Raw genomic sequence first — 25,704 nt, forward strand, 5'->3', positions numbered from 1 at the left:
CTGAAGCCGGCGGGGGACCGGCTGGGACGAGTGCGCTCGGGGTCGCCGCCACCAGCCGCGCCGTGCTCCGCCCTCCGCGCGCCCGGCTCCGGCTCCGGCTCCGGCTCCAGCTCCGGCTCCGCGGCTCCTTGCAGCCCGGCTTCTTCACCTCCCCTCCCCTGCTCCTGCCTCCGCCTACGGGCGGGGCTTGGCTGCCGCCCCGCCCCACGCCGGCGTGCACCTCGCACCGACGCCCGCCCGCTGCTGCGCACCACGTCCTCCTACCCATCCTCGGTTGGACCAGGGCGCTCAGTCGCAGCTCGGCAAGAGGCGGCTCGGGGCAGGCGCGGGGATGGGGCACAAACACCAGGCAACCACCCCAAGCCTGGCCTGCCCCGGGTAGGCCGGTGGCAGCCTGAGCTCTGGGGGCCAGATGGCTTTTCCGCTACCGCACCCTTCGGAACCCGGAGGGTCGAGTGGAAGGAAGGCTACGCAGGAAGAACTGACGCTGGGGGCCAGGCATCTCAACCCCGGCAGCCTGGGCCTAACACGCCCGGCTGCCCATCAGCCTCGGGAACAGCAGCCCAGCCGCGGGAGGGGACTTGCGCAGTAACTGAGGACAAATCAAGACCACTAGCAGCATCTCATTTATTGGGCAACTCCAGGTCCTCTCCGGCCAGGACATGGCCGCTGTTGCTCAGGTATGCACGCAATCTGCAGCTGGGGAGGAAAGAGCCAGACCCGCAACAGGCACACAGGGGGGAACGTGCACGAACTGTTTCTCTGGCTAAAGTGGGGTGGAGACAATCTGGCACGCGGCCTACCCTCCCGCGGCTGCCAGGTGCATGGGGGTGACACTGGCACCCCACAGACATGGGGTGCAGGGCGCAGTACAGGAAGCCTCTGGGGTCAGTAGAAGCACACAGTGTGCAGGAAGGCTCGGCCGCTCTTCTCCTCGAACTCCTGCAGCAGTTCGTCGATCTCGTTCTCCATGTCCTCCGTGTGCTGGATCTGGGGAGAGCACACCCTGAGCGCACTCGCTAGCAGGGACACAGCCCCACCCCCAACCCGCAGATCCCCCAACTGGAGCCCTGGCTCCGGAGAAGCAACCAGGTTTGCAGAATCCTCTCCACTATGCAGGCCAGTAAATGGGGCACAAAAAGGGACAGGCACCTGCGCAAAGCCACACAGCGGGGAGGAAGCTATGTGCTGGATCGCTGTGTGCAGGGCATAGTGTTGTCCAACATCACATCCTGCCACCCTCCAGTCTTAAGTACCACAATCACTGCACACATCATCGGAGAGCTCCTGGCGGACTGCCTCCCCTGCCTCTTCAAGCATGGAGAGGCAGTCCAGCTTTCGGTCACACCTGCCCTGCCATGACTTGTCCCCATGGTGCCCAGCCTTGCCTGGCACAGGGGCTCTGGCCAGAAGCTGTGTGCACCCCTCTCCAGGTGCTTCTACTGCAGCAGACAGTGAGGCATGCAGAGAACCAAAGGCTGGACCAAGAGGGCAGGAACCTGGGCCTCCGCCACAGTCCTGGCTCAGTGACTGCTGTGGGCCTGCTGCTGCTGAGCCAGTTTCCTCCTGTCTGTCACGGACAGCCCTAGGACACAAGACAGTGCTGCACGGCAGCTACTCAGGCCAGGGTGACTGGGGGTGCCACCTGCTCTGCGGCAGGGCCTGGGCTGAGGGTTTATCAGGGCCAGGCTTGAGTCCAGGTCACAACGCACAAGGAGGACCACCTCACACACCCTCCACAGCTGAACAAAAGCCACCTGGCCCATCCCCAAGTGTGCACTGCTCTGCGTGCAACCACATCTCGACTTCTGCAGCACAGGCGGGGCGGGGCAGGCCAGGCACCCTGTACTCACACACTGGCAGAGCTCGCAGATGAGAAAGGCCCCCAGGGTGGCCTCCTCGTGGTTGTCCTGAATATCCACGTTGACCACGTGCACGGGCTGGCAGGTCTCCTGTTCTCTGGAATTCAGATCTGATTGGGACAAAGTGACAGACATTGGTGGCTCCAGAGCCAGGCAGCAAAAGTCCCTCATGTGGACCTACCTTGTCCTTCATTGGGCTCAGCTGTTGCTAGACTTTGGCATTTGGGAACACAACCCAAGCACTACACCAGTGACCTGGCCTAGGGACTCTTTGCGAAACGGGGATTGACCTCAGACCTTTGCACTTGCCAGGGAAGCACTTATTCCACTGAGCCATCTCCCCGGCCCTGGCCTAGGGACTTCCTGAGGACAGTCTTTGGTGTCCAGCTTGTCCTGGGCCAAGGCCTCCCATGGTGGCAGTAGCTTTTATGGTCCCCACGGCACACCCTGCACGGCCCAGCGCAGAGCCAGAGGCCGATCTTCAGCAAAGGCTGCAGCACCATACCGGTCTACCTCCTGGGGACCTCCGCTTGCCACCTGGGCCCCAACAACGCACACTGTGTGGGTCGGATGGGCCTGTCCTCGGGCTGCCACTCGGGGCCAGAGCCCTCATCCCTGGCTGGGAGTGTTTCTTGGGCACCACACATGGGCTCACCTTCCACCACCTGGTCATAGACCCTTTCTTCGCAGGTCAGGATCAGATCAAACAGGTCCTTACAGTTCTGGAACCTCTCTGGCCGAGGCTTGATTCTTTTATTTCTGTCCAACATATGCAAAATTCCATTCTGCGTGTAGCTGAGTGCCAGGCGTTAAGGTGCTTTGGATAGCAGCTTTTGTTCATTCCCCCCAAGTGCTGGGTCGTTCCCACCCTGGCCGGCTCCACGAGAAGGGGCCCTCATGGGAACAGAGGCCCAGGCCAGCTGTCCCAGCACCCTCTTCCCTATGCCAACTTGGGCCTGCCTACTCCAAAATGTGCCTTTGGCACACAGAGCTCCCTGGGAAGTCCCACGCCAGTTTAGCAAAGAGCAGCAGGCAGACTCTGGAAAACCCACTGCTTTCTGACAGGACAGTCTAGGAGCAGAAAGGCCTCAAGGCTCTTCACTGTAAGTCACTTTGACAAGGTAGCTGCAGCCACCTGTTGTAAAGAGGCCGAAGGTGAGGCGCCCGCAGAGCTTGGCCCACAAGCGGCTCGTGTGCTACTGCCCCGTGGCACGCATGGGGCCACTCCCCAAGGGTGCAGGGCAAGGCATTCTTCTGCCACAGAAGCCCACGGCCTATGGGGTTATCTGAGTCTATCTGGACATCTGTTAACCGTACATTAGGAAAAAGCCTAGCTGCTCTGGAATTGAGTGCCCAGGCCCGCACACAGGGCCTTGCACAAGAGCTGCTTCCCAGCCCCAGATTCAGGGATTCACTCCCCGCAACACTTGGATCCCATCCAAGGCTACTCTACCACTGAACTGCATCCCTGACTCTATTACTTTTGAAACAGGGTGTCATGTAGCTCAAGCTGGCCTTGAACTACGTAGCCCAAGGTCATCTTCCTGCTTCAGCCTCCAGACAGCTGGGATGACAAGCCTGTGTGCCACTACACCCAGCTATTTTTGGTTGAGACCAGATCTGCAAAGACCAGGCTGGCCCCAAACTCACAGCCCCCGGCTCCCAAGAAGCTTGGGTTTCAGATGGACCTGGTTCCTAGGCAGTCCTGGATAAAGCAGACACAAGTCCTGGGCTGCTCTGCTTCTGCTTCCTCCTCACTCAGAGGTGGTGTCAATTGGGCAGATGTCCAGGTGCCCGGAGGCTCTGCCAAACACAGGGGCTGCAGTGTAAGTGTAACACTGGGCAGGGAGGACCCATGTTTATTTCAGTGCGTCAGTGACATCTGGTCACCAGGGGTGCCTCTCCCTAGCCCCTGGGCTGTAACCAGCAGCAGGGCAGAGGTGCCTGCCTGACAGTGACCATGGACATTCTGGGAACCATTGCCGGTTCCTGACCTCCACATCCACTTGAGGATAAATTGAAGTAAGTGGACTAGTTTTTGTTCTGTTTACAAATATAAAAGTATCACAATACATGATCATGTTAAGACTAAAGCCAGATGTCATTTGAGCCAACTGAAGGCCACCTGAGAAACATAGTGAGACCCTGACAGAGGGCTGTTACTCACAAGCAGAGGGCTTGCCCTACACACACAAGACCTCAGGCCTGCTCCCCAACATCACAAAACATGGCAAAGAAAAGAGGCAGTGGGGAATAGTGGATCTCTGCTTGTTTCCTCAAACATTCAGCCCTCTGCCCCTACTGTCTGTGCCTGGCACCAAGTAGGCCAGGCAGGAAGCTGACCATGGGAAAAACGATCGCAGTAAAGCCAGCTGGGGTCGGCTCATCCTGGAGAGCAGGTCCCCGTGAGCTGGCCTCCTCACCAAGGCAAGCAGATGCCCGGCACACCACTCCAGATGTGTGAGACAGCACACGGGACTCAGCCTCTAGCACACTAATACCCCTAGGGTCTGTGGGTGTGCACAGGGTCTTGGGGACTGGCTGAAAGTACTTTGGAGGCCAAGAATAAAAACAAACTATTTCCCTCTCCAAGACTACTAATTTCATGATTTAAAGATTAGCAGGGATCTTACCAAAAACCAGTTTTCAGAGGCAACCACAAATATGAAAGTACAAAGTGGGGCCCTGGGCTGTTGAGTGGATAGCAGCCCTCCCTCCCCACTGTCCCCCCACTGTGTAAGGGAGCTCACCAAGCAGGGCCATCTTCAGGAGCTGCCCAGAGAATAGCACTGGCAAATTCACGCACAAGAACCAGTGCCCACTTACATCAGTCCAGACATTCATCTGAAGACCACTGCTGCTGAGCCAGTTAGGACAGATGGGCCAAGTGTGGCGACTCACATACGTAATCCCAGCACTCAAGCAGACTGAGATAGGAACACTGCAGCAGTCTGAGACCAGCTAGTGACATTCAGTGACTTGGGGAGACCCGGTTTCAAAATTTGTAAAAAGGGGTTGGGATGCAGCTCAGTGAAAATCCTGGGTGCAATTTCCAGTAATCCCACCTGTCCAGGACCTGATGGCAGAGACTGAGCTGTGTGCTGCAAGGGGAGGCTCAGAGACCAAGCTGAGGCAGATGGGAGTGTGGGAATGGTGATAGGCTCAGACGCCTCTGCACCCCGAGTTCCCAGAGCCCCACAGCAGGTCAGTTCACATGGGGACAGGTCATGCCACAGCGCTTCTCAAGTTGTCCCTGCTTCTAAGGGCGTTTTTGTCCTCTTACAGCAAGACTGAGTCAGGCCAGGATCCAAGACCACACTGCAGCCATACCAAGTGGGGCCCTGCAAGCTAAAGGGTTGTGGTTTCATCTGGATGAGGGGCGTGGTGACCACTGCAAATCAACACAGCTGGCCATGTCACAAGAGCAGCAGAGCTGAGTCCAGTCCCTGGGACACCAGAGCTCTGGACAGCTTCCACATGACCTTTAGGTCAGCCACCCTCTGCTGCCACCTCTCCAGGAGGCTGAGGAGACAGCGGGAGGCCAGCCACCTGTCCCCAACAAGCATCCTGAGGGAAGGCCACCTGCTATCCTGTGGCGATACCCTCCCATGACAAGTGGACACATGTAGGAAACATCAGGCAGCAAAACACTACCTGGCCTTGCACTGTCAGTGCCCAAAACCAGAAAGCTCAGGTCTCCAGGGCAAGCCCTGAAAATGACACAGGTTGTTCCTGATTGCTGCATGTACTGTCAGCAGGAAGCAGTGTCAGCCCAGGTTCGAGACATGGGACCAGTTGGGGAAGGACAGGCCAGCACTGGGCAGGATGGAGAAAGCCATGTTGACATCTAAACAGGAAATGGAAGGCAGGTGGAACAGCCCACCCTCCCCCAGATGAGCCCCTGCCTTTCCCTATGGGTATCCCCACTCCTTCTGTCATTCAGTGCCAAACTAGGCTGAAATTCGTGATCATCCTGGCTTAGTCTCCCAGAGCACCAGGAACACAGCTGGGTATCACTATCACCTTATTATCATCTTGCATCATCTCCAGTATGTGACCGAAAGTTTGTAAATTGTGGCTTCCAAAAAAAACAAATTCAAGGGCCGGGGACATAGCTCAGTGGCACAGTGTCTGCCCTGCAAGTGTGAGGCCCCGAGTTCACTTCCTGGTACTAAAAACAAAAAAGCAACATTCAAGTTGGTGCAAGTGTGCAGACTTGTAATGCTAGCAGCACACTGGAAGGCTGAGACAAGGCAGCTTGGGGCAAATCAAGACTGCTTCAAAATTCAGTAAGAGAAGTACAAGGCTGGGGCCCAGCCCCAGGAGAGATGCGCGGCCTGCAGGCAACGCTCCTAGGAGGTAGAACTGGGGCACTATCTGCTGCCCTGAGCAACAAAAAAATCAAGAGTAATCTTGGAACAGGAGTCCAGTGAGAGCCCTGGTCCAAGCTTCCCCAAAACTGCACTGGCTCTGGTGAGTAAGGGGGTAGGGAGGAGGACACCCAGGATGGCAGCCAAAAGGCCATGGCACTCACAGTCTCAAACCATTTCTAGCCTGACACCTTCACAGCCAGCTGACAAGATGCACCCTTGAAGTGGGGCAGGAGTCGAACCCCTTCGAGACAAAGTACTGAGGGGGTAAACACAAGACAGCTAAAGAGCAACCTCAACTCCAGGGATTACAAAGAGCCACAGATAAATCAGAGCGCACAGGGCTGTAGGATCAGGGCTCCACCCTGAGGCTTGGCTACATGTGTATTTCAAAGCAATGCTTAGGTATAGCTGGTCCACAAAATAAAAATCACACTAATGCCACTTACAGCCACAGCTTTACCTGCTTCTTCAGACTAGTCACTGCAACTCATACTGCAATTATGTACTCAAATACTTCAAATGGACACACAACTTACAAAAGATGGCTGAGATATTTGGCAGTACTTGGGACTGAACCAGGAACACTGTACCATTGAACTAGGTATGTCCTCAGTCCCTTTTATTCTTTAACCTTGGGACAAAAGTCTTGTTAAGCAGCGCAGGCAGGACTTGAACTCGCGATCCTCCTGCCTCAGCCTCCCTCAGTGTGTGACAGTGCTTTCACAGCATCTTATGAACATACTGTGGGCCTCTGGTGGCCTTGTGGGGCTGCCTTGGAGGGGCAGCTGCCAGCCAGCAAGGAACAGCCCTTAGAAGGGTGCTCTGGCCCTTCACGGTGAATACTACACTTCTGGTAATTTTATAGTATCCACTTGCCACACACAGTAAGTAGTCTTTCCCCTGCTGCCATGACACCCTTCCTGGGTCTGGTGACACTTTTGAGTCTCTGCTCAGAGATAGGAAACCAAGAGCAATTTGGGGAGACCCCATCTCAACGAGAGCAGAGTGGCTGGGGACAGAGCAGCACAGGAGTGCTGGATTCACTCCCCAGAGCCAAACAGAAAGGGCACCTGGAAGCCCCCACACCTGCAACACTGTGCGCTGGCAGAAACCACACAGTGGGGGGCCAGGCTGTCAGCCCCTTGGGACCCACAGTGACTCTAGGGGGCTGTCCACCAGCCAGGCACACTGGTGCTTGCCTATGTTCCCAGCCACACGCAGCAGACAGCAGGACCACATGCTCAAGGCCACCATGGGCAGCTTGGGTGAGACCCTGTCTCAGGGCTAGGGCTATAACTCAGTGCTTCCTGGGCTCAACTCCAAGTGCTGACTGAAAAATATAGACACCACCCCCTCCACTTAAGCCAGCAAATCTAAGCCTATGCCACGATGCAGGCTCCCAGACCTTCCATACCTGCAGTGGTGGCAAAACAGAGAAAATTTAAAGGCAACAGGAAACTTTACACTGACAAATGGACAGTCTGGTACAGGCTCTGTGTGCATGCACTTTACACTGACAAATGGACAGTCTGGTACAGGCTCTGTGTGCATGCACTCTGAAGGCAGCACCCTAATGTCAGCTCCAGGGGCTTGCCATGGTCCCTGCATGCGCGCAAACCCAGACTCAAGGCCATCAGTGGCTCAGGGGCCAGAAGCAAGGCTGGGGAGCAGCCACTGAAGGGCTCCCCGGGGGACAAAGTTCCACAGTGATGACAAGGGCCAGAGCTGGGGCACACACCTAGCATGTGTGAGGCCCCCTAATATGATCTAGGGTTTTGTTTTGCTTTCCTTGGTACTGGGAATCAAACGCAGGACCTCACATCTACCAGGCAGGCAGTGTGCCACTTAGCTACACCCCCAGCCTCATATATATCTCCAGCAAAAAATTAACTGGAATGTTTACACGTAAGTATTACAACTGACACTGTAGGGGCTGGCCAAATAATGCACAGATTAAAGTGTCTGCTTAGGCAGATGCAGGGGCTGGGAGTTGAATCCCCTGGCCTGCCATGACAGCCCCACCCCCAGGGCACACTAGACAGCAATTGAGACTGGGCATGGTGGTATGCATCTGTAATCCCAGCACTTGGGAGGCTGTAAACAGGAGAATCACTACGAGTCTGATCTACACAGTGAGACCCTGTACACCCTGTACTAAACACAGAAACAAAACAAAACCAAAAAAGAAAGAAAAACCTGATATTGTAACGGTCTACTTTAAATAGAAAAATCACAGGTATGCTACGTTTTTATTAAAACAGACAGACTGCTCCTCTCTAAAAAGCATCCAAATAAGACATTTTACTTTTTCAGTGCTGGGGATAGAACCCAGGGCCTGCCAATGATAGGCAAGCAATTTATCACAAAGGTATGACACCTTTAATCCCTGTTTAAAATTATAAAACAGGGCCAGGGAGATGGCTCAGTAGAATAAGTGCTTGCCTGGAAAGCACAAGGGCCTGAGTTCAATCCCCGGTTCCGCAAAAAATAAAATTATAAAACAAGGGGCCGGAGAGATAGCTCAGTAGAATAAGGGCTTACCTGGCACACACAGGGTCTGAGTTCAATCCCTGGTCTGGCAAAAAAATAAAAAATAAAAAATTGTAAAACAAGATCATGCTAAACTGCCCACGCTGGCCTCAAACTCCTGGGGTCAAGCCATGTCCAGCCTCTGCCTCCCAAGTAGTTGGGATTAAACCACACTGGCTTGGAATATATTTTTTGCCAGGCATGGCAGAACATGCCTCAAATTCCAGATACTTCAGAGGCTGAGGCAAGAGGACAGCGAGTTTTAGCCCACCCAGGCAACCTCCTCCTGAGATCTAGTCTCAAAAAGCAACAAAAAAGGTTAGAATGTAGCCTAGTGTGAAAGCCCTAGTTCTATTCACAGAACAGCAAAGCCAATAGATAAAAAGGCAGGTGTGGTGACACAAACCTATAATCTCAGCTATTTAGGAAGTTAAGGCAAGAAAACAGGTTTGAGGCCAGCCTGGGCAATTTACTGAGTTATAGTCCTTGAAAAAGAAAAACTGCTAGGGATGTATAGCTCAGTGGTACTGCATTTGCCTACCACGTACCAGGACAAGTTCAATCCTCTATTCCATCCACTCCCCAAAAAGATTTTTAGCCAGGTGTGGTAGGCATGCCTGTAATCTCAGCAGGCTGGAGGCTGAGGCAGGATTGGTGTGTTTGAGGCCAGCATAGATTACATAATAAAAGTGTCTTTAAAAAAATTGTAAAAAATTAATGTATATTGGCCTTTTTCCTTTTTTAGTACCAGGGACTGAACTCAGGCCCCTGCGATTGACAGGTAAGCACTTATTCTACTGAGCCATCTCCCTGGCCCTATATATTGGCTTTTGAAGACAAATCTTCTATATAGTCTAGGCTGATAGGGATTGCAATCTTCTAGCCACACCTCCTGAGATTATGTGTGCAAACCACCACGCCCAGCTGAAGAGAAGACCATTTTTCAGTCTTTGCAAGCCAGATGAATTCAGATTTCCTATCATTGGCAGGCAGGTAAACTCTGAGTGCCCAATTCTTAAAAAGAAAACAGTAATATGTGACCAACTCAGTCTAGTATTCTCCACAGAGCAGAGGGAAAATTAGTTTAAATCCCAAAGATTTCTAGCCCGATAAACCTGCTGCCCTCAATAACGCCCATCGAGTGGGGATGGTGGTACCTACAATCCCAGCACTTGTGAGCTGAAGCAGGAGGACCATCAAGCTTGGAGCCAACCTGGGCTACATAATGAGTTGAAGGCCAGTCAAAACCCCACAGATGAGCCAGGAAGGTAACTCAGTGGAGTAAGTGCTTGCTTGGCAAGCGCAAAGTCCTGAGTTCAATCCATGGTACCACCAAAAAAAAAAACAAAAAAAAAAAAACAAACAAACATATTGCAGCAGCTAGGGTTCAACCCCCAGCTTGCCATGCCAGCCCAGCCCTGCCCCTGGGACACACTGAGACAGCAACTGATTCTAGGCACAGTGGCGTGAGCCTGTAATCCCCCAGTTTGGGAGGATGAAAACAGGGAGAACCACTATGAATTCAATCTATGTAGTGAGACCCTGTAGACCCTACACTAAATACATTTAAGGGGCTGGGGAGATGACTCAGTGGATTAAGCACTTCCCTGGCAAGCACAAGGGCCTGAGTGCAATCCCCAGTTGGGGGTGGGGGGCATTTAAAAAAAAAAAGAAACCAAAAAAAAAAGAAAGAAACCCTATAGTAAGACAAATTCCTACTGAGACAGCAGGCAGCCAAGTCCTTTGCTTTTAGAAACCAAAATCAGAATCATGTATTCATGGCCAAATATTGAAGAAATTAAACTAAGACAGGTGAAAATGGGTCCACTTTTGGACAATGTCAAAATGTCCTGCAAAGGTCTGATCTGCTTCTGGGCTGGAGATACCGCCTACCTCCTTTCCTAGCCCTCCATGGTAGCCAGCCAGGAAAAACCACCAACACTCCACAGTACACCATGACCTGGCCAGGTAAGTGTGGGGCAGGGCGGCGGGTCTCCACTCACCCCACTCTCATCTGGGCCTCCCAGTCGGAAGTGTGTCTCCACAGCAGTGCTGGCTTGGCAAACACCTCGCTCAGCGTAGTGTGGGCCACCTCCATTCCTGAGTGTCCTGTGGCCCATTCAGGGAACAGGCTTGGACCACAGGAGGACACTGGCAGAGGTGGCCTCTGGGATGCCAGGCCTTTGGGCAAGCACCACTGTTTCATGAAGTCACATCTTTTTTGAACCCTTAAGCACTTCTCAATGCCAGGTTTTATTTATTTATTTATTTATTTGTTTATTTATTTATTAAAGACCTCACTATGTACTTCAGGCTAATCTTGAGCTCACTTTGTAGCTGGTCTCAAACTCACAACATTCCACCTGCCTCAGCCTCCCGAGTGCTGGGACTAAGATTCTGCTAGCCCCTGGTATGATCCATGGTGCATACTTGTACTCTCAGCTTCTCGAAGGCTGAGACAAGATTCAAAGTTAGGCTGCAGCCTGAGCATCTGAGCAGAATCTGGCTCAAAATTAAAACTTTTAAACTGAGCCAGGTTTGGTGGCACACAGCTATAATATCAGCATTCAGGTGAGGCAGGAGGGTCTCAAGTTTGAGGGCAGACGGGGTTGCACACTGAATTCAAAGCAGCCTGAGCGACACAGTAAGACACTGTCTCAAGAAAAAAAAAAAAGGTGGGGCTGGGGGGATGGCTCAGTGGTCTAAAGCACCTACTTAGAACAAGCTAAGCTAAGCAAAGCACAGGGACCGCGGTTCAATCCCCCAGCACCACATGCCAGCCAGCCCTGCCCCCTGGTGGGCTGAGCTGGCCACACACACACGCGCGCGCGCATTTAAAAAAAAAAAAAAAGGTCTTATCCTTCCACTACAGATTATAGCAATCATCTCTGTAAAACACGAGTGCTGCTAGCCCTGCCCTCAGGGTGTGCTGAGGCAGTGGACTGGGCATGATGGTGTGTGCCTGTAATCCCAGCTCTTGGGAGGCTGAACACAGGCAGAACACTGAGTCCAATCTACGTAGTGAGACCCTATAGACCCTGTCCTAAAATACGAAAAAAAAAATCTATCTATAAAGCATGAGTTAATCTATTAAGGATTTGCAAGTTCTTGGTGCTTGTGTATGCTGACAATGCTTAGGGGACCCCCAGCGGAGCTGCACACCCTGCCCAGGCACTACTCCACAGTCCAGCCCCACGGAACCGCTCCCCACAACCAGCCTGAGGTGCTCGCTTGCACCTAGTGTCCTTGTCTTGGTCAGGGCACCAGCTGTAGCCAGTGAACTCCCTGGAGTTACCTTCCTCTGCTAGCCGAGTGCAGTGCCATGGGCAGGGTAGCTAAGCACTTTCGGGCATCATGGAGACCTGAGGGCCACTGTGGGGGGGGGGGGGAGAGGCCAGCCAAGTGGACCCTATTCCAGAACCTCTGACAGCACCAAGGAGAAAATACTGTAGAGGAATGGGAGTCACTGTGTACCCCAGATCACCACAAGCTCCCCAGGCCACCAAGAATATGACGATGTGCAGTGCCGCTGCTTCTGGACAGACGGGCTCAGAAGGGGAGCCAGCTGGAGCTGCCTGGGGAGGTTCTGAGTCCCCAGCACAGGCTGGGTGTGTCCCCATCGGCATGACCCTTGTGCCTGACTGCTGACTACAGTCAGTAAGCGCAGGCCCACCCAGAAGCAGAGGCTGATCAGCTACCAAATAAAAGAACTCAATTTACAATATTAAGGGAGTATCAGCCTGCATACCAGGACCTGTTTTTATTTCTTTCACAGAGTACACGAGTTTCAACGAATGGTGCATGGTGGCACATACCTGTGATAGTTGAGAGGCTGAGGCAGGAGGATGACTCTGAGTTTGAGGCCAGCCTGAAGTATACATCAAGAACCAATCTCAAAACAGGAAAACAAAACAAAACAAAACAAAGTGAATGGTACCAGCCATATGCCCTATACACCTGTAATCCTAGCTTAGTGGGAGGCTGACACAGAATTCTAAATTTAAGTCCAGCGTAGGCAACCAACTTTGGTGACTTAGTGAAGCCTGTCTCAAAATTCAAAAGGGGAGGTAGGCCAAGGATGTAGCTCTACACAAAGGTTGTTGACTTCAACCCCCTGTAACACACACATACATGGGCATGCATGCACACAGAGGATGATACTAACTGAAGAATCATTTTCATTTTCTTTCTTCCTTGTTTTTTCCAGGGCTAAAAGAAGTGCCCTGCCCCAAAATGAGATTCCTTGAAAGGAATGTATGGTTCTTTGTGAGGCCGGAGGACAGAAGACAGGAAGGCCAGAAGGAAGCAAAGGGTGGGGCACTCTGAGCAGAGGGGATTTCAGGGAGAGTCCATGCCTCACTTCAGCTCTCAGGGAGCACAGCAGCCCCAGCTGTGGCCAGCACACAGCACAGGTAGCCGTGGGAACCTCTTTACCAACACAGGCCTGGCTTCTGAGACGGGCTGAGATCCCAGGACCTGCCACCAGGGTCGCTGTGGTGCAGCAGTATAGAGGCGGGCTCCTGCACGCCCCTCGGTGGGAGATGCTGACAGGAAACTCAAGCTTCCGTCCTGGGTCCACACTAACATTCCAACTGCAGCTCAGCAGGGAGCACAAGGAAGGGCAGAAGATGTCTGATTTAGGCCTCAGGCTTTGCTAGGATCACCTGCAGGGTTTCCCTGCTACCTAATTAATCAACATATACACAAAGCCATTTTCAATTTACCAAACACTATTTTTGAGACAGAATCTTACAATCTTACTAAGCTGTCCACCTGGTCACAAACTTGGGCTCCTCTTGTCTCAACTTCTCAAGTAGCTAAAGGTACTAGTACCCAACACCGCCCAACCTCATTTCATTAAAAACTGTGTTATGGTCTGCATCTAGGTGTTCCCCCAAGCCTCATCCAGCCATTTGGGCAGCCTTCCAGGGCTTGCGATTAATCCAGGAGTCAACGCTAGGGTTGTGATGGCCTGAATACTGGACAAAGAAAAGACTTGCTAGCTACCACTCCTCTGTGCGTCGCTGTTTCCGGGCCTCCGTGAACTGCTGCCCTCTGCTATGTGCCACTCTGCCTGAGAGCCAGCTGAGTATGGTCTGAAATGTCCAGTGAGCTAAATAAACGTTTTCGCCCTTAAGGTTTGGTGTCAGGTATTCTGTCCCAGCAATGAGTAAAAAGTAACCAAGACAAATCACAACTGCCAAAGTGGTGCGCATATATGAGTCCAACACTCAGGAAGGGCGAGGCTGAAGCAAGAGGACTGCTGTTAAGAGGCCAGCCTGGGCTAAGTGCTGAGCTCAAGACCAGCCTCTAGGGCCGGGAGAGCACTCAGTGGAGTAAGTGCTTACCTGGCAAGCGCAAGGGCCTGAGTTCAATCCCTGGTTCTGCCAAAAGAAAAAAGAAAAAAAAAACTCTGCCTTAAACAAAACAAAATAAAACAAAACCTGTTAAAACAGAAATAAAACATTTCCTGTGGGTTTTTCTTTTTTGGTACCAGAAACTGAACTCAGGACTCTGCACTTGCCAGGCAGGCACTTATGCTATACGTCACTGAGCTCTATCCCTGGCCCTCTTGCTCTTTAAAAAAACACCTTGGAAGGGGAGACAGCTCGGTGGTTTAAGTGCCTGCCTGGCAAGTGCAAGGACCTCGGTTAGATCCCTGGTACCACATGCCATGTTGGCCAGCACACCCAGGGGTCTAGGGCTCACACAGCATGTGATACTGGGGATCAAACCCAGGTCCTTGTGCTTGCCAGGGAGGCACTTAGACTGCTATCTCTCCAGCCCTGTTTTTGATATTCATTTGCTTGAAATGTTTCAGCTCCATTCTGATAACCAAAGCAAAAGGTGGCCTGGGACTGTTTTTTCTTTCCAGTACTAGGGACTGAACTCAGCCACATCCACTCATCCACTGAAGTACTACATCCACAGCCCTAAATAATGTGGAAACGATCAGGAATTAAAATACGTGGTGTGCCCATCATAGAAAACAATTTTAAAAGTACCATCTCAGGCCAGGCCAGGTGGTACACATTTGTTAATCCCAGCACTTGGGAGGCTAACGCAGGAGGACCATCACAAATTTGAGGTCTGCCTGGCCTACAAAGTGGGACCCTATCTCCAAAGAAGACCAGAAAAAGAAAACCCCAACTCTCCTTCTTGAGTGAATCTCACGCAGTAGACCAGCCTGCTTCACCTCCTGGATGAAGCACAATCCTCCCAGATGACTCGCCTCTATCGCCATCTCTGGCCAAAAAGACAGCCTTGCTGGTCGGTCCCACAGACCCCAGTGTGGGCAGCAGCACACTGCCGGTCAGAGCCCTGCACCCAGACCTGTGCATCCTCACGGTCTGAGGGCCACGCTTTACTGTGGGCACCTGTCTGACCAGGACAGTGTAGGGTTCCATTTGTGTCTGCAGTCAGGCTTTCACACTCCCACTGCCACAACAGATAGAGCTCTGGGGCTGTCCAGTGGGCAGCAGGAGGAGACACCCAAGTGCCGGTGAACACAGAGAACAGTGCTTGGGCCAGCATGCTACGCCCACGCCCGAATCACCCGGGCACCTCCCTGCAGAACAGGTATAGACCACACCTGCCAGAAGACCCTCTGGGCTCTCTACGGGCACACTTGGGATACAGTTCTTTGTCTTTCCTGAGTAGGTCATTGTACATCTGGTCATATGTGGTTTTGAAATCATAGACATTAGGCTTGTCGGGTGCTGGTCCTGGGAGCTTCACATGAGTTCCTGTTCCAAAAGACCGGACACTGAATCCTCGCTTGCTGGAAGACAAAAAAAAAAAAGAGAAAGCATCACAGCTGGGTTAAGACAAACCATGAACTGAGAATGGACAGAATAACTTTTTTAATAAAAAAAACTATTTACTTAGAAGCATTCAGAATGTCAACAAAACAGTTGCAACTTTTTTTGCAATTACAGAGTGGTATTCAGTTAACAGAGCAACAATTATTTCATATAAGCTGCATCAGAGACAATTGAAGATGAAAAACTACCGTCCCCATATATAACTAACTTGTGCTGTGCACCAACAAGAACCTGCTTTAAATTTCCACGCCAATTTACAACCCCCAGACTGTACCAGGCAAGGTTAGTGGCTACTGAAAATACCACCAGGACAGGGCTATCTAAAGACACATTCGGTAGTGTGTTAACTATACAAAAAAAGGACACTGTACAGTTTAAAAACAAATCTTACACAGCCTTACATTTCAATTTTTTTTTTCTTCAAAAGGAGTGAGTTGTGTACACGGGGGTTAAATGCTTTATAGACAAGAAAAAAAAACTGCGCTAGAACCAACTTATTCATCATCCTCCTCATCCTTCTTCTTCCTCTTCATCCTCCTCTTCCTTTTCTTGCTTTTTTCAGCCCTCATGACTCCCTTTTTTGCTGATCAGGTTTTCCTTTAGCCCAAGAGGCAGCGATGTCCTTTTTTTTTTAAAGCTACAACTTTTTTTTTAATTATTTATTTATTATATTTATTTATTGTGTGTGTGTGTGTGTGTGTGTGTGTGTGTGGCCAGATCAGCCCACCAGGGGGCGGGTCTGGCTGGCATGTGGTGCTGAAGGATCGAACCGCGGTCCTTGTGCTTTGCCAAGCTTGTTCCAAGTAGCTGCTTTAGACCACTGAGCCATCTCTCCAGCCCCAGCGATGTCCTTTTCATACTTCTCCTTCAGCTTAGCAGCCTTCTTCTCCTATGGCTGCTTATCATCTGCTGCAGTGTTATTCCACATTTCTCCAAGTTTCTTTGTGACATCACCAACCGAGAGGCCAGGATGTTCTCCTTTGATTTTTTGGGCAATACTCAGAACAGAACAAGAAGCCAAAGGAGGCCTCTTGGGCGCATTGGGATCCTTGAACTTTTTTGTTTCTCCTTTAGGAGGAATGTAAGTTTTCATTTTTCTTTTTTTCTTTTTAATAAGGCAGGAGGATTTTTTTTTTTTAATTTTATTTATTTATGTGGGGTGTGTGTGTGTGTGTGTGTGTGTGTGTGTGGCCAGATCAGCCCACCAGGGGGCGGGGCTGGCTGGCATGTGGTGCTGGAGGATTGAACCGCAGTCCCTGTGCTTTGTTTAGCTTAGCTTGTTCTAAGTAGGTGCTTTAGACCACTGAGCCATCTCACCAGCCCCTTCATTTCTCTTTCATAACAAGCCTTGTCCGCCTTTGCCATATCTTCAAATTTTCCCTTTTCTTTAGCAGACATGGTCTTCCACCTCTCTGAGCACTTCTTAGAAAACTCTGAGAAGTTAACAGAAGCATCTGAGTGCTTCTTCTTGTGCTCCTCTCGGCAAGTTTGCACAAAGAATGCATATGATGACATCTTGCCTCTCGGCTTCTTAGGATCTCCTTTGCCCTTGTTTACTTGTTTTCCTCAGCAAGGTACAGAGTCGCCCAGTGCCCGTCTGGCTCTCCTTGCCCCGGCACTGTCTCTATGGAGCTCAATGTACTGCCCAGAATAACTTTACTAATATTATACACAAACTAGGCATGGGAGTGCATGCCTGCAATTCTAGCACTCAGGAAGCTGAAGCAGGAGGATTGCTGAGTTCGAGACCAGCAAGGGCTAAAGGGCTACAAAGTGAGTTCATGGCCAGTCTAAACTGCATAGACTCGACAGACCCAAAAAAAAAAAAAAAAAAGGAAAGTACACACACGTACACACACACACACAATCTTGTATAACATATATATTACACAAGATTTTTATTTTTGGAGGCAGGGTTTTGCTGCATAGTTTAAGGTGTTTTTTTTTTTGGCTCGGAATGCCCTCAGGGGTGGTTTGGCTGGCTGGAGTGTTGTGGGGACTGAACTCCAGCCACCTGAGGCTGACAGCTTTGTGGAAGCAGCCACTTAAACAACTGAGCGAAGGCCAGGCCCCCTTGCTGCATAGTTTAAAGTGACCTTGACATGGCACAAATCCTATCTCCGCCTTAGTGCTAGGTTTACAGGTGTGTCTTTAAAATTTTTAATGTATTTCAAATGTTCTTTTTGAGAATTACAGCTGGTGCACACCTATAATCTCAGTACGTAGGAGACTGAGGCAGAAGGATCAAGCGTGAAGAGGCCTGCCTGGGCTACACAGCCAGATACTCTCTCAAGTAACAAAACAAAACTAAGAAAAAAAATTACACAGCAAGGTACACAAAAACTAGTTGGAACCAATCAAAATAGAATCTGCAGTTTGGTGACATGTGGACACCACAGCTGTTTAAAGTTGCTCCTCTACAGTCAGGACTGACCACCAGCTGGATATGAGGATGTTTCCATCCCTTCACATCCTGGTTCACAGGACCCCTAAGAAACCTGTCCAGGTTTGCTGCTTGCTGCTGCAGCAGCCCAGGCTGAGCGGCCCACCCACCTGGATGCTCTCCCATGAGTGTCATGGGGGCCTGTAGCCAGCAGTGGGAGCTGCTTGCCTATTACCAAGAAGAAACAGGTGAGGACAATGCCCTCTCAGATGTCTGACACTCTAGGAAAGCACGGAGCCCAGGCTAACTTGTCACATGAGCAGCAGCCCAAGTGACAGTGGCAGCCTGAGAGAAGGAAAGGCCACCTGCTGATAGATACCCCACTGAAAAGTGAGTGACAGCCAGTTTTAAGTCTGTCACACAGGTTACATGCTTGGGCAAGCTGATACGGGAGCCATGCTCCTCTTAAGGCCAAAGTGTACTTAACAGACTTCCCCTCCAGCTGCATTTCAAACACACCTCTCTGAAGACATCCCTAAGGACTCAGAGCCACCTTCATCCCACCAGCACCCCGATTCCCACAAAACAGCACCACAGACAGGACTGGAGGCCAGCACTGGACAAGGAGATGGCTCAGTATCCAGGCATGCACAGAGTTTGAGCCCCACACCATTAAAAGACAGATACAAAGTAGAAATGGGGAAAAGGTACCACTGTATAAAGATTCCTGAATGGGGAGCCAGGGAGATGGCTCAGGAGAATAAGCGCTTCCCCTGCAAGTGCAAGGGCCTGAGTTCAATCTCTTGGTTCCAGGAAAAAAAGATTCCTGAACATCTTTGCTGCAACGTGGGATATCTGTCATATCATTTGGCCATGGTAGGTGATGGTTTTCCTGACAAAAGCAGGGAAAGGGCTGGGGAGATAGCTCAGTGGTATAAGTGCCTGGACAGGCAAGCAGGCAGGCAGGCAGGCAGACAGATAACTGGGCCTGGCGAGATGGCTCAGTGGTCTAAGTACCTGCTTAGGCAAGTGCCGGGGCCGGGTTCTATCCCCAGCACCACATGCTGCACCAGCCCAGCTCCCGGGTATGCTGAGCCAGCCACTGAGACAGGACATGGTGGCACACACCTGTAATCTCAACGCTGGGGAGGCTGAAAACAGGAGGATCACTACAAGTCTGAGCTACGCAGTGAGACCCTGTACCAAATATATAAAAAAGCAGGGACACTTCAAGCCCCTGACATGCAGCTCAGGACAGCAACTGTCCTCCAGTGCCACTACCACTAACAGCTCCATATGACACCACTATGAAGGGACAATGGAACGCACACAAAAGTCACAGGAAAGCATATGGCACTTACATATACTGTATAAAAACATGCCTAGCTGGACACAGTAATGCACACCTGTCACCCAGCACACTGAGAGGCTGAGGAACCTTTCATAGGTCCGCTGTATTTTCAGTACTGAAGATTTAACCCAGACCTCTCACACTCATTTTTCAATCTAAGAAAGGGACTCGCTAAGTTGATAAAATTGCCCAGGCTAGGTTTAAATTTGTGTTTCTCTCCAGAGGGCTGAGGCTGCAGGCTTGTGCCACCACATCCAGTTACCAAAACTACTGAGTAGTAAGAAAAGAAAAAAGCACAGATGTACAAAATTTAGCTCTTCTTGGTCATTCCTTGCAAGTGCTAATTTATTAAAGTAGGGGAGGGGCGCTGTGGAGATAGCTCAGCAGTCTGAGCATCTGCCTGGCAAGCAGGGGGTTTGATTCCAAACTGGGTGTGGTGGTGTAAGCCCACAAGCCCAGTGCTGGGGAGGCTGAGACAGGTGGACTAGGGTCTGAGCTGTGGAGCAAGACCCTGTGCCAAACACGTAAGTAAATAAAAGATTTTTTTTAAATAAACAAAATGAAGTAGGAGGCAGGGGCATCACAAGCACATACTGTGGCCTTGTCACGCACAACCACGGCACTTCAAGAGGTTGGCAGGACAGGGACAGTCATGGCTCCCGTGGGTTCCAGGGAGGCTCTGTGGCCCAGGACACAGGTTTGTCCACAAGGGAGCCTCCCCTGTCATCTGCCTACATCACAGGGCAGCAGGCACCAAATTCACTAGCCAATCTGAACCAGCAGAGGACTACACCCTGGTGGACAGCTCCCTCAACCAGCGAGACTTGCTGGGACCTCTGCTCTCCCCTTGTTGAGTGTCTGTTTCTGTGGGCTCGCTCTCTAGCCTGCACTCCCAATGTCACTTTTAAGCAACCCTACTTAAAAATAAAAAATGCAGTTTATCCCTCTCCAAGATGTTCCCAAGTGGTAAAAAGGCTCATGAGCAACAGGGACTGCTTCTTCGAAGCTGCTCATGCTGTGACAGTCTGCTGCTTACATAAGAGCTCTTTGGGTGCTACACAACACTCTTGACAACCTGGGAGCTTTGTCTGAAAGGATGAGTATTCTGTAAACTAATCTTCCAGACAAGTATTTGTTTGATTAGTTAAATGTCTTTACAAGTACTCTAAATTGAGCTGGGCATGGGGGCACATGCCTGCAATCCCAGCACCAGGGAGGCTGCGGCAGGGCTGCTGGGTGGGAGTTCAAGGCCAGCCTGGATTACATAGTGAGACCCTGTGTCAGAAAACAAAACAAATACGTAAGCTTACCCTAAAGATGCTGCTGTACTAATATGTGGTACTGCACACCTGCACTCCCAGGTACTTAGGAGGCTGATGTAGGAAGATCACAAGTTAAAAGCCAGTCAAGGCAACAGTAAGTCCCTGACTCAAAGCCCGAAAAAGGGTAGGGATGCAGCTGAGGCTAATAGTGTAGAGCTTCTTACTTACTTTATGTGAGGCCCTGGGATCAGCCTCTACACACACACACACACACACACACACACACACACACACACGCACATGCACCCCCAAAGATGCTATTATAAGAAATGTTAAAGAAAAGTTTCAACCCAAGGGTGATGGCAACGGCAAAATCTTCTGAATATTATTTTCATTGTTATCCCAAAGATAGAAGGTAAAATAATGAAAAAATAAACACTGAACAGTTCTTAAAATTTTAACAGCATAGTATATGAAACCATTAAAAAAAAAGTAAGCCATCTTTAATATAACAGTTATGGTATATTTTTATCTTCTAATGTTCTACATTACCATCATTTGAATTTTTTAAATTTTATTTATTTATTTGTGTGTGTGTGTGTGTGTGTGTGTGTGTGGCCAGCTCAGCCCACCAGGGGGCGGGGCTGGTTGGCATGTGGTGCTGGGGGATCGAACCGTGGTCCCTGTGCTTTGCTAAGCTTGTTTTAAGTAGGTGCTTTAGACCACTGAGCCATCTCACCAGCCCCATTATTTGAATTTTTACAGATGATTTTGGTTTTATTTTTGTCTGTTTCTTTTTTAAAAAATAATTTTTTGGTTTGTCTTTTTTTGGGGGGGGTAAAGGATTTCACTACGCAGCTCGGACTCAGTGATCCTCCTGTCTCAGCCTCCCTAGCACTGGGATCACAGGCATACACCACCATGCTGGGGTTTGGTGGCTGGCACGGTGTGCCTGGGGTTGCAGGGATACAATGGGGTTCCTTGCGCTTGCCAGACAGGTGCTTAGACCTCTAAGCTAGCTACCCAGCCCTCTTTTTTCTTTCCTTTTCTTCTTTCTTTTGCCTTTTGAGATAGGATCTTGCTATATACTTCAGGCTAAGGTCACTGGGTCACCCAGGCTGGCCTCAAATTCACAATGGTGGTCCTCCTGCCTCACCTTTCAAAGTGCTGGGGCTCTAGGTGTGCACCCCCATGCCTGCCTTGATGAAGACTGAAACTGTAGCCTGTACCAACCTTCATGTCCCTGCTGGGTGTGGTGGGGCATGAGTGCAATCTCAGCACTCTAGAGGCTGAGGCCAGCCTGGGCCACCAAAAAAAAAAAAAAAAAACCTAAAAGCATGCACATCTCTTACCAAGGGGGCAGTTAATGACCCTTAGTCAGTATACTAAAGGTGAGCCAGGCCCACGGTTGATCAGCCCTCCAGCTATGACCTATACAGCTCAAATCAAATGCTCGGACTACAACCGTTCCAACCCAAGGGTGAGGGCAACAGCAAAATTTTCTGAATGTTATCATACCAACACAATGCATGCCATCACACACAAAATCTGGGACTCTACACACATCTCTATATGCATTTCCTATGATCAATCTATTCCTAACCTTTTCTGAGGTGAGGACAGGGCTCCAGGTTCCTAACCATGAAGTCATTTATGTTTCTGCACAGAGCAGATGCTTGCTCCTATTTAGAAGAAACACACCATGATCGCTGGTTCCATCAGCACCTCTGCTTAGGTATCCCCTGGCCCACAGTCCAGCCTCCCTGCTGATCACCTTGCAGTGTCACACCTTGCAAAAGTAGAACAGTGCAGACAGGACTCTACCTCTTGTACTTCGGATGGCAAGATGGTGCAAGGACACAGCCAGGTGGAATACTCAAACTATCAGCAAGATATGCTACTAGCCAGGTACAAATCTACCCAACTAGTTCTGTTCTGGGCTCCAGCTATTTTCTTTTTTTTATTTTTTGCGGTACCAGGGATTGAACTCAGGACCTTGTACTCGCCAGGCAAGTGCTTATTCTGTTGAGCTATCTCCCTGGCCCACTATTTTCTTATCTATAAAAGTAAGTCTGAGAAGATAATCCTAAACGGACAACAGCCCTCTAGCTGTGGAAACTGTTACTATACTGGAGCTGCAGTTTTGTCTCAATGGTCACTTCAGACAGAACTTCACCTCTTCCTACAATCCTCTTGATTTTAACTGCCTTCCGGAGAATCAAGATAAAACCAAATGCACAATCCCTGAAGCCCACAAAGGCAGGTCTGCTTCAGGAGAGGGAGGGCTTCAGCACCTGCAGTCTTTCCCAGAGACAAAATTCCAAATCCTAGCCAGGCTGATGATGTATACCCGTGATCCCAGCACTCGGGAAGCTGAGACAGGAGGACTGCCAAGAGTCTAAGGCCAGGCTGTGCCCCACAGTGAATTGAAAGCCAGTCAACTTCCAAGTGACTTTGTCTAAAAATAACAACAATAATAATAAATACAAATCCTTCCAACCTCTTTTCAGTTTTTCCTTCTAGTGTGCTCAGAACTAAGACATCCTCAGAAGGACTACAGGGCAGAGTTAACTACCCTTCCCTTGTACAAAGTTTCCTCTGGGTGGGGAGATGGCTGAGCGGCCTAAGTGCCTGCTTGGCAAGTGCAAGGTCCTAAGTTCTATCCCAAAAAGAACAGTTCACTTATGGTAACATAACATAAGGCCAGGGAGGGGGGTTCACGCTACCGCAAGCATCCTGTGTTCAAATTCTATCTGGTACCATGTCATACAATGGCAAAACTTGGGTGATGTGAGGCTTAATCTCATCAGGAAAGAGGCGAGAGACACTGAGTTCCTTTGTTCCACTGTGGCCCAGAAAGCTTTGCCACTAATGTACCCTAAAACACTTCCTCACTCTGTAAACACTTTATCATTTCTTTGGAAACATCTTCAGATGCGGTGTCATAGCCGCCTCCGCGTACTGAGTCAATTCAAAAGGTTTACCATTCTTGGTTATTCTGAATTCAGGGAACAGCTGGAAGTCACACAGTAACAGATCTGGTGAGTAAGGTGTGGATGGGAGCGCCAGGGAGGTAGCTTGGTAGAATAAGCGCTTGCCTGGCAGGCACAAGGTCCTGAGTTCAATGAGTTCAATACCCGCTACCACAGGGGAAAAAAAAAAAAGAAAGGAAGGTGTGGTTGGGGCCAGTCACACTGTAATGTTTTTTACGAGCCTACTTTCCCACTGGACAGCACTCAGCAGCAACATTTATGGTATTCTGTAAAACCCCAAAGGGTTTCCAAAACTGCTTCAGAAAGTGGCAAAAATAATGGGATGTGTTCAAAACAAGGAAAAGTATTTTGAGGGTAATTAATACAGTAAATCTTTTTGTGTTATTTCTGCTTTATGACAAAGACTCACTATAGGGGGGCCAGGGAGATGGCTCAGTGAACAAGTGCTTCCCTGGGAAGTGCAAGGGCCCGAGTTCAATCCCCGGTTCCCCCCTAAAAAAAAGTCTCACTATGTAATTCAGACTGGCCCTGAGCTTATTATGTATCCCAAGTTGGCTGAAACTCATAGTAATCCTCCTGCCTCAGCCTCTCAAGTAATGGGATTACAAATGTGTCCTACCACTCAGCAGCAATATCTTTTTTTGTGTGTGTGGAACCGGGGATTGAACTAAGGCCTTTGCGGTTGCCAGGGAAGCACTTATTCCACTGAGCCATCTCCCCGGCCACAGCAATATCTTTTATTGTACTAAATTTCTGAAAATTAAACTCACCATATATTTAAATCACATCTCATATTTCATAACACATATGTATAATTACCATTTAAGTCTCATTCCTTTACTTGCAGCTAATTCCTCTCTTCTAGTACTCCAATGTGTGACAGGTGATTATAACCTAAGGTGCTGTACGACACTAGAAAGTTATCACGCGTGAGGGATCAGTGGTGCACACATGTAATGCCAGCACTCAGGAGGCTGAGGAAGGAGGACTGCTGTTAAGACCAGCCTGGAGGCCCAGGCCGACGTGGAAGTTGTGGCGGCTGACCTCGCCGGCGGGGACCGCTGGGCCCGCGGCCAGAGCCAGGGCGAGCAGAAGTGGCGGCGCCGAGGTCGCGGAGGAGTCGCTGCCCAGTGAGGCGCGGGCAGAGCGGCGCTCATCATGGGTGGCTTTTTCTCAAGTATTTTTTCCAGCCTCTTTGGAACCCGGGAAATGATTTTAATTTTGGGATTGGATGGTGCAGGAAAGACCACGATTTTGTACAGATTGCAGGTCGGAGAAGTTGTTACGACTGTTCCTACCATCGGCTTTAATGTGGAGACCGTGACGTACAAAAACCTGAAATTCCAAGTGTGGGATTTGGGGGGACAGACGAGTATCAGGCCGTACTGGAGATGTTACTACTCGAACACAGATGCGGTCATCTATGTGGTGGACAGCTGTGACCGGAACCGCATTGGCATCTCCAAGTCCGAGCTGGTCGCCATGCTGGAGGAGGAGGAGCTGAGGAAGGCCATCCTGGTAGTGTTTGCCAACAAGCAGGACATGGAGCAGGCCATGACCCCCTCGGAGATGGCCAATGCCCTCGGCCTGCCCGCCCTCAAGGACCGCAAATGGCAGATATTCAAGACGTCGGCCACCAAAGGCACTGGCCTGGACGAAGCCATGGAGTGGTTAGTGGAGACGCTGAAGAGCAGACAATAACCACAGTCGTGGCTGTGGAGCACGGCTGCGTCCCTCATCCCTTGAGACTGCGCTAGGACTTGTGATGGAGGCAGGTGCCGACTGACGCAGTGCAGTAATAAAGAGCGGAATGAGTGTCTGGTTGCAGGGACCCTTGATTGAATCCATGACTGTTGTGTCGCATAGATCCTCTCCCCGCCCCCTCACGTGAAGGTGCGTGTTCTGTTGGTGCAGGGCTCCTGGACCCACTGCATTAGAGCGCACTCTTCCCGGGAGGGAGCGCCCTTCCCTTGAACTGGGGTTGCATCTTGTTTGTGTTAACACTAACCACTCCTCCCTCAGGCGTTGGGCAGCACGAGTCCTGTCAGCTTCAGCTTAAACGCATTGGGTGACAGCACGGGGTTACTCTGGTGGCTGCTTTCCCAACCCCGTGCAACTCTCATCTTA

General features: G+C 50.4%; 1 protein-coding gene and 1 pseudogene across 1 annotated transcript in view; one reads left to right on the forward strand and one right to left on the reverse strand.

Annotated features, from left to right (window-relative positions):
• Positions 1-608: 608 nt before the first annotated feature.
• Positions 609-25,704, reverse strand: part of Ssu72 (SSU72 homolog, RNA polymerase II CTD phosphatase) — a 31,692-nt gene continuing 6,596 nt past the window's right edge. The window contains exons 2-5 of the mRNA XM_004639591.2: positions 15,402-15,545; positions 2,518-2,657; positions 1,854-1,972; positions 609-990 (exon numbers count right to left, since the gene is read on the reverse strand). Of these exons, the coding sequence (XP_004639648.1) occupies positions 889-990; positions 1,854-1,972; positions 2,518-2,657; positions 15,402-15,545 (505 nt within the window). The 3' untranslated portion in view covers positions 609-888. The remainder of the gene's footprint in view (positions 991-1,853; positions 1,973-2,517; positions 2,658-15,401; positions 15,546-25,704) is intronic.
• On the forward strand, positions 24,736-25,698 carry LOC101583942 (annotated as a pseudogene).

Source organism: Octodon degus, unplaced genomic scaffold (genome assembly GCF_000260255.1).
Source record: "Octodon degus isolate 3935 unplaced genomic scaffold, OctDeg1.0 scaffold00113, whole genome shotgun sequence".
Classification (NCBI taxonomy): Eukaryota; Metazoa; Chordata; class Mammalia; order Rodentia; family Octodontidae; genus Octodon; species Octodon degus.